General features: G+C 44.7%; 1 protein-coding gene across 1 annotated transcript in view; it reads right to left on the bottom strand.

The window, feature by feature from the left end:
• The window catches only part of PTPRR (protein tyrosine phosphatase, receptor type R), a 176,903-nt gene that overhangs the window by 164,333 nt on the left and 174 nt on the right, over positions 1-12,396 (bottom strand). The window contains exon 2 of the mRNA XM_015405691.1: positions 10,446-10,750. Within this exon, the coding sequence (XP_015261177.1) occupies positions 10,446-10,750 (305 nt within the window). The remainder of the gene's footprint in view (positions 1-10,445; positions 10,751-12,396) is intronic.

Raw genomic sequence — 12,396 nt, 5'->3', positions numbered from 1 at the left:
GTCCCCTGGTGGCTGCTGCGGGATGTGGGTGATTTGTCTCTCTCTCCTCTGCTGCCAGCTCGCTCTCCTCCTGGCAACTGCCTGTCTGCTTGGGTGAGAGACCAGACACAGCAGGGAAGAGATTAGGCCCTTTAATACCATCACTGCATGAGCCTGGCTCACAGCTCAGGGAGACTTTCAGTTTAACCCCCCTCCAGTCCCTCGTCAGAGGTTGTTTTAAGGTGTGGACCACCTGCCAATGACAAGCCCTACTGGGCTACGGCCCTGCCCACTTTCCTGGAACATGGGGCAGGTGCCACATTGGGGAATGATGCTCAGAAAAACCACAGGTGGCATGTCAAAAAGCCACAGGTGGCCGATGGGCCACTGAGTGAGTCTGCTTGTCCTCTGTCTGCTTTTTCCAGGCCATTGCAAGGGGGGGGGATTCTCAATGAAAGTCTTGGGTGAGACAGAATGGAATCCTCTGGCTCTCGCTAAAATACAAAACAGCTACCTACGCCATGCCCTTCCTGGAGAAATCTAGCAGTTCCAGCATAACAAATGGACACCCGCCAGTCACCAAGGCAGATACATGGGAGCGGTGGTGCAGGCAGTTAAACGCTTGCATTAACAACCAAGAGCAGCCATTGCGGCTGTTCGAATACCACCGTGGCCGGAGTGAGCTCCCGGCCTTCATCCCAGCTCCCGCCAACCCAGCGGGTCAAAAGCCAATTAACATCCAGGGCAAGTAGACGAATGGGTACCTGCCCTTAGATGGGTAGGGGGCACCCACCTCTGACGAAAAGAGGCTGGTGGTTGTGTGGACGGCAGTGCAGAGGACGACGGCGGTGCAGAGGACGATGGACGGCGGCGGCAGCAGAGGCTTGCTGGCGGAGCTGAGGACGGTGTGAGGCAGAGCGATCCCTGGTGGCCGTGGGAAACATCAAGCATCGGGCGGCGATGGCAGCGACAGCAGGACCCTGGAGGCGCACGACGGTGACACGAAGGCAAGGCGGTGCCTGAAGGACGAAGCCAGCCAGGAGCGTACAGGAAGCCGTGCGCCGGTCTGGGGCTGCCGTGGTTGCCGGAGAGAGAAAGTTCAGGAGCCTGGAAGGATTGCCACACCAGCAGCTGAGGAAACACCGAGCCGTGCCGGAGGGAGTAAAAAGAAGGAGCGCATACACCACCAAGGGTGCCGGTAGGAAGTCCCACCCCCAACTTCAGATGTGGCCCTAGATAGTGATAGCAGTTCTTAGAACGACAAAAAATGTGAACTGCCCAGAGACCCCTTCGGGGGTTAGGGCGGTATATCAAATCTAAGGTTAAATTTAAAAAAAAACCACCATGGTCAGGGACCTGGCCCACAGCACACTTTCTCCTTCACCCTTGTTTGTTGCTGTTGGCTGCTACGTGTTCCATCCGTCAATGTGATTTTGCTTAAGCAGCACCATACAATAGGCAGCCTTGTGCCTTTTGCCAGAAACGATTAGACTGATTCAAATTCCCTACAGAATAGAGTAGAAAATAAACCCCAAACAATTGGTTTTAATTTATAAATGAAAACTGATACATTAAGCATATTTTGTGTTCCTTTTCTCTTAACATTGTAGAAAGCAGATGAAAAAATAAATAAATATATAAAAGAAATATGTGCCTTGGGATTGTTTTAGCATACAGTAGACTCCCAGCACAATCTTTTCTCCTGTCTTCGCGAAGACTGACATCAAACATAATGCCGGCATAATAGTTCATCCCGCAATTATCGCTGCAGCGGTGCACTGAGGAAAGCAAAGAAGAAATGAGGCCACCAAAGGCAGGCCTTTGTGCAAACAAAATCTAGAATGACAGGGCTGGAGAGATGCTGGAGGCTACTGAGGGCTCCTTGCAAGGCAGGAGGAATGCTCACTGGGTGTGCCCATAACAGTTATTCACAGAAAGGGCACAAAGAATTCTTTCCCCCTGGTAAACAAGAGATTCAAACCCTGCATGGTCTGAAGGGCTGCTAATGTAGCAAAACCACACTGAGCCATAAAAAAAAAATGAAAGTGACCAAATGGGAGGAACAATTATAGTAAAATGAAATTAAGCCAGAGACATATACCGAGTGACCTACTTCCACAACACATACTGTGTGAAGATACCCATACTGGAGCCCGTGGGAGGTACAAATCCAGTTTGAAGGATATTTTCCACATTCTGTGGAGTAAGCTCTGAAAATCATATTTGATTAGCCTAGAAAAGACTGGAGTTCTGTTTTCCCTGTATGCTCCTCCTTGTTTAGAGCAAAAATCACTCCTGGTAAATTATAGGCAGCCAAGAGAGCTCTAGGCTAGCTGGAGTGGGAGGTCCTTATCAGACCTTGCAGTTACAAGGGTACAGGAAGGTGAGGATACAACTCAGCTCTTCAGCCAGCGGCTTCCAGTTACCAAGAGAAATACTCAAGTTATATTTCAACAAAAGCCCTTACCAGGATTAGCTTTCAGGTGAGGGGCAAATTCCAAACAAACAGAAGAATCTTGATAGCCAACAATGTTTTTTTTAAATTCACATAAAGTCTCACCTCCTGGGAATTCTAGGATATGACTCACTGAAGCTTTAGGCAAACTTGTAAATCCATTCACCACCACCACCCTTCTTCCTCCTTTTCTTTGCTTCTCTTCTCTTGCCAGCAGACCAGTGGTCTCCTGCTATGGTGGGAGACTTCTCACCAGCAACCTGAATTTTCCACGGCTTTTCTTTTGAGCAGTGGGAGAAAAAAATCCAAAAGTTCCCTGTCATCGCATGGAATGTGACATCAGTTCTGAGGAGAGCCTGGAAGTGATCTCATCTCACTCCAGGAATCTCTGGAAATGATGGTTTTATCATAGAATTTATTTCTGGTGATTCATAGAGCAAAGTGATGTCATTTCTGGGTTTCCCTGGAAGTGGTCGTGTTGCATGGTCCAATGGTGCCTCACATATCCCTGCTCCCATCTCTGACCATATGCCAGCCACTGTAACTAAGGGTGCCAAATGGCTGATTTTTCACTGGTATGACTGATTTTTCTCCTTTGTGGCTGTCCCCCCCCCCTTTTTACTATAATGAAGGGAATGGGAGAGAAGCTGCTTTTTTACTGCCTTTAAAGGCAATTGTATTTGCTGCTTAATTGAAGTTCTTCAAAGCACTAGGCTTGTGGCCAATATTAATTTTAATTTTCAGCCCAGGCTTTTCCATGCCTCAAAAGCAGGTTCTTGAAACATATTTTCCCTCCTTTCCCTCTATATCTCCTCAGCTGGGGGAGGGAGGTGCACACCCTAGATGAATTACTAACTTCTGTTGATACCATTCATTCTTTTTTCTGCCCTTTGACCCCTCACTCATTCCCTTGGCACACCTGGGTTATGCCCTTTGTGTGATGCTGCCACTGAGTTGGTGGGCTATTGCATGAGCTATACCCCTGGGTGCAAACCCCTTGCCACATTTGTGCCTTCCAAGAGTTGGCACTGTTACTCTCCATTTGTTAGTTTTGGGCTGCCTCACTTTTCCAGGCTTCTCTTCCAGGTCCTCTATCTACAGCCTGTATAATGGCATATTCATTGCTCGATGTGATAATTCTAGCTTTTTCAGTTGGGCAGCCCACCTCCCCCCCCCTCTTTTTGCTTTGGGCAAACAACGTGATTATCATCCCCATGTATCACACTATCAGAACAGATGATGTCTAAAACTTCAGACATCCATAAAAACCTGAAAAGTTTCCTGAGGCTTCCCTCCCCCATCATGCAGCATGCACAAGAGTATCAACAGGATAATATAAGATGCCCAATTAGTTAAAACAGACCTCTACAAAAGCATTGTTGATCATCACTGTAATAGCTGAACAGTCCCAATTTTTTTCCTCAGACAAAAATTCCTACCAAGCACATTCAGTGTAAAATAAGCGGTCTGAACCATTTAGAATTCTGGTCCCTTATTAAACCCAGCTGAATCCCTTTCCCCCTTTTCCCCACTACATAACTTAAGTTTAGCCAATACAAGCAGTTTAGTTATTTTCGTATCTGTTCTCATTCAGATCAGATTTCAAGCATATGCTAAAAGCAAAAAGTAAGATGATCTGCATTTCATTGCTTCAAAAATCAATTGTAGATTTGTGCTAGACATTTTTTGCAAGGGCTGCTCACTCAGCCTTAAATCTGAACAATACAGTCTCTCAGATTTTTATAAGTTAAAATTCAAATCACTGTACCTCACAAAACTACTCTGTTATCTTAATGGTGCTCGGCCCACCCACTCACCCTAGAGGTAGTGCTTGGCCCACCCACTCACCCTAGAGGTAGTGGTCACCCCTTTTAATAGGGGGGCCGGGTAGGAATTTTTTACCTCTGATCCGATTGGCTATGGATGGGAGGTGTTTTTTGCCTACTCTGCACTGCTTTTTGTGGACTGAGGAATTTACTTGGGTGGAGCCAGAGGTTAGGTCCGTCACTTTATGGTAGGGCTGAGTTTGGTTTAGGAAAATTCTGTTGTGGCTCAGTAAGCACCTATCAGCAACCCTGTAGGGTGGAGGGGTCTGTCAGGATCATCACTGCGGTCTTGTGGCCAGGGATGAGATGGGCAGACTGCCTTTTGGAGTGCCTTTGATGGATGCTCTACACAGTCCATGTGGCTGTGGATGAGGGATCGTCATGGCATATTCCTGGGCTGGGCTGCTCGGGTGCGAGCCGCTTACAGCGGGCTACGCCTCAGGGGCCAGGTGCATTGCCCGTCTTATGGCAAGGGTGGGGTTTGATTTTGAGTGACCCCAGGCCTTGACCATGCTGCTTCCTACTGTTAGCCTTTACCTTTGATGTTAATAAAATAAAGTGGCCTTTAGTTTCCCAACTACCATTGTGTGACTCTTTCTTCCATCCATGGGGGCAATGCTACATCACATTTTATTTCAAACATTAGAAAAAACTAGGGGAATCCACTTTGAACTCTATGAAAACCCACCATTTAAGCACCAACATAACAAATAACACTCTGAATCTCTGGCTCCTCCTTATGATTGAATCGAACACTTAGAAATCACATTCCTGAACTTAGAAATCACATTCCTGTTGATCCATAGCAGAAAAATCCTGACAGGTGAGATATGATCAATGTTTTCTTGCAGTAGCAGGGCCCTGGATGTTACATCAGATTATCCCTGAAAAGGAAAAACTGATATTTCCTACCCCATGCAAGCAAAATGTTCAGCATTTTCCCAGGCTGACTTTAGAGAGTAACCATTTAGCACCATTCCTTTATAGATAGATTCACAAAGCCATGGTTTTGTCTTGGCTATGCCCACAGAATTCCTGGCATTTGTAATGAATGTCCTTCAAGGAAATTGTTCATTAATGATTTGGAGTTGGGAGTAAGCAGTGAAGTGGCTAAATTTGTGGATGATATGAAGTTGTTCAAGATGGTGAAAACCAGGGAGGATTGTGAGGCACTCCAAAGGTGTCAACGTGGCAAATGGGCTTCATTGTGGCCAAGTGCAAGGTGATGCACATTGGAGCCAAAAATCCTAACTATAAATACATGTTGATGGGGTCCGAACTAGCAGAGAGTGACCAAGAGAGAGATCTTGGAATTGTAGTAGATAACTCACTGAAAATATTAAGACTGTGTGTGACTGCAGTAAAAAAGGCCAATGCTATGCTGGGGATTATTAGGAAGGGTATTGAAAACAGATCAGCCAATATCATAATGCCCCTATATAAATTAATGGTGCAACCTAATTTGGAATACTGTGTGCAGATCTGGTCACCACACCTTAAAAAGGATATTATAGCTTTGGAAAAAGGGCAGAAAAGGGCAACTAGAATGATAAAGGGGTTGGAACACTTTCCCTTTTTTCCCTACGAAGAAAGGTTAAGGCACTTGGGGCTCTTTAGCTTGGAGAAACAACGGCTGAGGGGTGACATGATTGAAGTTTATAAGATGGGACAGAGTAAGTAGAGTAAGAGGTACTTTTCTCCCTTTCTCACAGTACAAGAACTCGTGGGCACTCAATGAAATTGCTGAGTGGTCAGGTTAGAACAGATAAAAGGAAGTACTTCTTCACCCAAAGAGTGATTAACAGATGGAATTCACTGCCACAGGAGGTGGTGGTAGCTACAAGTATGAACGGCTTCAAGAGGAAATTAGATAAGCATATGGAGCAGAAGTCTATCGGTGGCTATTAGCCACAAGGTGTAGATAGGGACTCTGGGGCAAGCGATGCTCTGTCTTCTTGGTGCTTGGGGGCGGGTCAACAGTGGGAGGGTTTCTAGTGTCCTGGCCCACTGCTGGACCTCCTGATGGCACCTGGTATCTTTGTCCACTATGTGACAGAGTGTTGGACTGGATGGGCTACTGGCCTGATCCAACACTGGCTTCTCTTATGTTCTTATTTTGTGGTGGAGAGGCTGTATTTTCACAGATTCCTTTTCTAAAGCAAGATAGCACAAATATGGATTCTAAAATCCAACTCTCTGGTAATTCCTTGCAGCATGACAACTGCCTTGGAACACTGAGGGAGCCAGGCTGTTGAAGAGCTTCCCCAATGATGTTCCTGAGGGAATATGCTTCTCCTGACTGAGCCTGGCTGGCAGCTCGCCTTCCATCCAGAATAATGCTTTAAGATTTTATCCATCCCAAGAAGGCAGCTGTTAATAGCATGGTTCCGCAGATCTACTAACAGAAGGCTTAGCTCTCTAAGCAGAAGCTAACATTGTGCTTAAATCATACTGGTTCACCTAGACTATGTTGCCCATACAGCTCTTTGTTAGACCACCCCTCATAAGAGTGGTACTCTCCGCTTTGCACAAATGTACCAACTCCTTTCCCACTAGGCATTTAATGGAAGCTTTATATGCAGGCTTAATTCAGGCTTCAGGTATTCAAAATAAAACCGGAATCATTCAGACCCTATCTAGGGAGCCTTTGACTTTAATTCTTGTCTTGCAGGATACCATATTAAATCTTGCAATTGTCTATACTTCTTTCTGGCTTTGATCAGGGTATACACATTTAATATTGTCTCATCTGCAGCTTTCTTCAATGTGTTAGAAATCTTTATGGAAAAACTGGCAGTTCACTGGAGGTTCTTTGGTTGTGGAGAGTGTCTTTCTTTCTTTCTTTCTTTCTTTCTTTCTTTCTTTCTTTCTTTCTTTCTTTCTTTCTTTCTTTCTTTCTTTCTTTCCCCGCCCTCCCAGACATGGCCAGCTCAGGCCAGCTCTTGCTTTATGGAGAGCTGACAGAAAGGTCTGACAGCAGGGTCACGTAAAAGGTCTTTATGTTCAAATCTGAGCATCAATTAGCTCAGCCTAAAAAGTGAAAGCACCTCTGAAGTGGTCTCATTTCTACGGCTGGGCTCTGAACTCACTGTAATCAGAAGAAGCATTTTTTCCCCCTTTGGATTTTGGAGTACATCTCCTGGTCTACAAAAGTCTTCTGTAATTTATTGTGGTACTTCAGTACTCCACTCATGGTTAAGGCTTCTGGCCAGGTTGGAGAGCATTCATAATTATGCTGCCTTCCCTGCTGTGTACATTTTCACATCTTCCTTCCCAATCATTGGTTGTTTTCTACAGGACACACAGTTCCAGTTGGCATCTGCAGCTAACTTCTGCCTTTCAAAGCAGGTGGTGACTCCATAGGGGTGCCTCTGGCCTACTGAGCAGCCTGTGATTCTTCCATATGGTCCTTATCCATTCTTTTTATTCCTGCTTCTTGCACAAAAACATTCACTAAGTATGGTTTCCAGATCCCCTCACTGAGCTGGTGAGGGGGTGGGGGGTGGAGAGCGTTCTGGAATGTTGGTGATGTTACACAGTAGTGCTCTGGTTTAAGGGCAAAACTCTATGGTTTTAAGTCAAATTTATCATAGAGTTTTGTCCTCAAACCAATAATGTGCAATGCCCTTGATGTGATGATGTCTCTTTCAGGTGATGTCATTGCATCAGGTATGTCGCGCCAGGATGTGGCTGTTCTGAGGGCAGGGTTTCCCCTGTGAGCCAGCTGGCTGGTGGTGGGCAGAAGCCCTGAAAAGCAAAGGAACCCCTGCTGGGACCTGGGGACTGGCAACCCTATCACTAAGGGAGGCACATCTAAAAGGGAACATCTTGAAGGACCTCCTCCTCCTGTATTGACCTTCCCCCCAGTTAAGATCTCAAGTCCTCTCTGTTCTCCTGCTTTCAGAGGTGAGGTGATTGGTAGGACTACAGAGAAGTGCCACCTGGCCTGTGGAATGTCCTTCCCCTTGAGCCTGTCCTGGTGCCTGCCTTGTGTCAGGTCAAAATGTTTCTCTTTAGAAAGGCTTTTAATTGAAAAGGTTCCTTTAAAAAAATTATGGTCTGCTTTTTAAATTTATGCTGCTTTTATGTCCTGGCAGGTTTTATTGACCTAGATTTATAGTCTTGATCTGTTTTCCTGTTCTCCTGGCTTGGTGGTAGTGTTTTGAATTGCGTACACATTTTCTTAACAAATAAATCTCACTTATAAAATAAAGCTTTTGACCATAACCTCCTACCCAAACAGAGTTCTAAGACTGAGAAAGACTAGGAGGTATATCTGTGCTTTCAGAGTTTTGAATTGCATGCACATTTTCTAAACAAACAAATCTCACTTAAAATAAAGCTTTTGCCCATAACCTCCTACCCAAACAGAGTTCTAAGACTGAAAAAGACTAGGAGGTATATCTGTGCATAGAGCAGCAGTCTGAAACTATAGGAATTACTGGAAAATCAGGATTTCTTCTTGTGTCCCCAGAACAACACTGAAAATCCCACCACCATACAGACTACACAGACATTGTTATAAGTCTGCTGAGATGGCAAGAGATATGTGGGGAGGAGCATGGTCAAAGCCCAACCTGGAAGCTCTAATAATGCCTTGACCCATGTTCTTCTCTAGCCTGTCATCTCTCTGTAACCTTCTTCCTCCAGCCAGAGTTGGACTGGTTCCTTTCTAACATCACCAAGGCCTCAGATTTAAAACCTGCTTTGGGCAGATAACTGCAAGCTAAAGCCTCCAGAAATTGTAGCACATGGAGATGGGACGTCTATCTGTCAGATACTTGCAGAGAGCACAATGTGAAGCACATTTCTTGGTACCAGAATGCAAGCTGTTGGCTCCTCCTTCAGGAAAAGATAGGGGGGAAAGAAATATAACCCGAGGCAGTAGTGTTTTTGGGGTCCTGGGCAAAAGCCTGGCCACAGAACCATTGCCACAACCATCATCACCACCACCACCACCCCAGCCTGGTCCCATCCCAGAATCAAGCAAGGGGTAGACCTTGCCCTGTGCAAGGTGAGTGGGAGACAGTGCGTGGCAGATGCAAAGCCAGCCAGCCACTGTCTGAACTAGGGTTGCCAGGTCCCCTTTGGAGGGTTGGGGGAGTAGGGTGGCTAGAAACAGTTTGGGAATCTCCTGGAGGACAGAGCATGGGAAGGACAGGGATCTAAATGGGGTACAATGCCATACAGTCCACCCTCCAAAGCTGCCATTTTCTCAAGATGAGCTGTAATTCTGGCGATCCCCAGCTCCCACCTGGGGCCCGGCATCCCTAGCCTGAGCCCCTGAAGGGACAGGCAGGCTGCACAGCAGCCATGTCTTCCTCTTTTTTTCTCCCTCCATTGGGGGGATGGGTGGTCAGGGTCCCACCCAGCCCCAGGCAACTCTCATTGATGCCCCAAGGCTAAGATTGTTCCTGAATATAAGTCTTCAAACAAACCCTGACCTGGATAGCCCAATCTTGTCAGATCTCAGAAGCTAAGCAAGGTCAGCCCTGGCTAGTATTTGGATGGGCGACCTCCAAGGAATACCAGGGTTGTGACACAGAGGCAGGCAATGGCAAACCACCTCTGAAACATCTCTTGCCTTTAAAACAAGTCTAGCTCACCACCTAGTGGTGCATAATGCTAAAAGAGCCAGAACTTCTGGCTGCCAGACAATCTTAGGATCTCTTGGTTATATTACATACACTGCCATATGATAATTAATTAATCTTAGAACTTGAAAAGTTTTGCATATTCTCACAAACACAGCTTTTATCCTATAAAAAGCAGTATTTTGTCTACTTCCTAGACCACACAAGACAACCAGACTAAAAAATAAATTAATTAATATTTTAGCTCTTTCTTAGACTCCGTTTTTAGATATTCTTAGACTCTCTCCCTTCTTTATACTCTGTGCAGAAGAGCAGACTTAGGCCAGGTGCACCAAGCATATTACTAAGCACAGAGCATAGAAAAGTAGATGTTCCTAAAATGTCTAGCAGTATCTGATGGATATTGATTTTGTTCAGAATGCATCTGCAAGTCCCTCGATTTAAACTTTATACATTCCATCAGCAGCTTGTGACAAGCTCCCATCAGTGTTCTCTTGGGGTAGCCTCTACCAATTCCACACTCTGGAGAACAGCTGAAGAGCTTAGAGTGCATTACAAGGAGCAGGAAAAGAGCCAGCAGAAGGCACTTACCACAGTAATCACATTTGTTGCCGGAACTGGTAGATTTTCCACTTCCTGGTCCTCACCTGTCATAGCTAAGAGATTGAGAGATGGGTCATGTGCAGGTCTCGAAAACGTTGACTTAAGTACAATGGCAGGGTGCAGCTTGTTTAGTTTTGCATGAGAAGACAGATGAGATTTGAGTCCATAATCCGTCTGATCACTTGTATCTAAACTTTTTTCAACACTTTGCACATGATGGTAAATGAAGATTGGCTTCCCAGTCTTTCTTTGATGAATTGCCAAGAAGTGGTCATTGTCCCCGGAAAAGCTCCCTGTGAAAAACAACAGAGGAGGAAACACTAATGAATTTACAAGTGAAGTACCTGATTATTATTTTATGTTTCTTATTCATCTATTTGGGATATGTGGCAGAAATGTCACAAGAAGTAAAAAATTTCATTTGGTAATTCAGATTTAATACCATCTAAGCTGCACTAGAGAATATGGAATTAAAAAATTGAACATGATTCTTTATGCTTCCTCTGGGTACATGTTTAACTGCTTTCAAATATGTTTTTTTTGGGGGGGGGGAGATTTCATATTTTTTGCCTTTTCTTTAAAATGAGATTGCATTTTCCCACTCTACACACACACCTTATACACATTTAAACAGTCTTCTTAAATTGCAGCCGCCTTATGGCAACCCCATAAGGTTTTCAAGGCAAGAAATGTTCAGAGGTGGTCTGATGAGATGAGCCTATCCTGTGTTATCCAGGACAGGGTTCCTAAATAAATAGTGCAGCCTCTACATTCACAGTAAAATAGGCCAAGTTTCTTGCTTTGTCTTGCTGTTGTTTTGTCTTGCTGTTGCTTTGTCTTGCTGTTGCCGTAATATAGGACACGACTATGAAACCAGTAGGGTAATCCTAGGCAGAGCTATGCCCTTCCAAGCACATTGACTTAGAATGGATTTATAATGATGAAACTCTGCTCAGGATGGCTCTGCTACCATTGACTGGATCTGGTAACCACTCACCTCAGAGTTATGATATTTTAAAATTTTATATAGTTGTTTTTTTGGGATAAATATGTTTCTCCTGGTTCCAGGTAAGGGGGAAACCTGCTCCAATCTCTGAAAATACCAATATAATTTGTTCCTTATTTGTCAGTTGGGGAGGGAGACTACAGCATGCGTATTTTGTGAAAAATCAGAACAAGAAACAGCATGTTCCATTTTGCTCTGAAGTGGATTCTTTGTCCTGTCTTTGATGAGTAACTTATTTAAAAATAAAATCCTATTCAAACAGCCATCTGGACCCATGACAGTAATGGCAAAAGCCTGAGACTTCTGGCCCCTTTAACCGCATCACTTTGCTCATTTGATTAGGTAGTAGATAGTTGCTCTAATTGAATTAGGGTTTCCTTATTTTACTACTGAAAAATGAAAAGTTTTTTCTCCTAAAAATATAATTTGGTTCCAGTTTCTTTTTTTAAAAAAAGTCTCTCCCTCTGAACATCACCATGGCCCCTTTTCCTGATTCTTCTCCCAAAGAAGAAGATCTTTCCTACCTTCACAACTCCACCACAGGTACTTTTTAACAATTTCTCCACCAATATAAGACTATAGATTTCAATCAAATGCCACTGAATGCTGCAAATAAACTTTGCAATCACCAACTCTCTGTGGCAGATGGTACATCTCACAACAGAACAGTTTGGCTCTCCCCCTCCACCCTTCCATTCAGTGTATTCAATGTTCACAACATTCATCACATCACTTGGGGGAAGTAATGCCAGTAAGCAGGAATTTAAAAAAGGAATGGGCCAGATATTTTCTTTTGCCACTCCAGAGACCTGCTTGAGGCTGCTCACAATGTAAATATATGAGATTACTGAAATGCACTCTGTGAGGGGCTGTCCTAGAAGACTGTCCAGAAGCTACTGCTGGTACAGAATGCTGCAGCCAGCATGTTGACAG

The sequence above is a fragment of the Gekko japonicus genome, unplaced genomic scaffold, assembly GCF_001447785.1.
Source record: "Gekko japonicus isolate JY-2015 unplaced genomic scaffold, Gekko_japonicus_V1.1 scaffold53, whole genome shotgun sequence".
In the NCBI taxonomy this organism is placed as follows: Eukaryota; Metazoa; Chordata; class Lepidosauria; order Squamata; family Gekkonidae; genus Gekko; species Gekko japonicus.
This window is presented reverse-complemented; position numbering and strand designations above follow the sequence as displayed.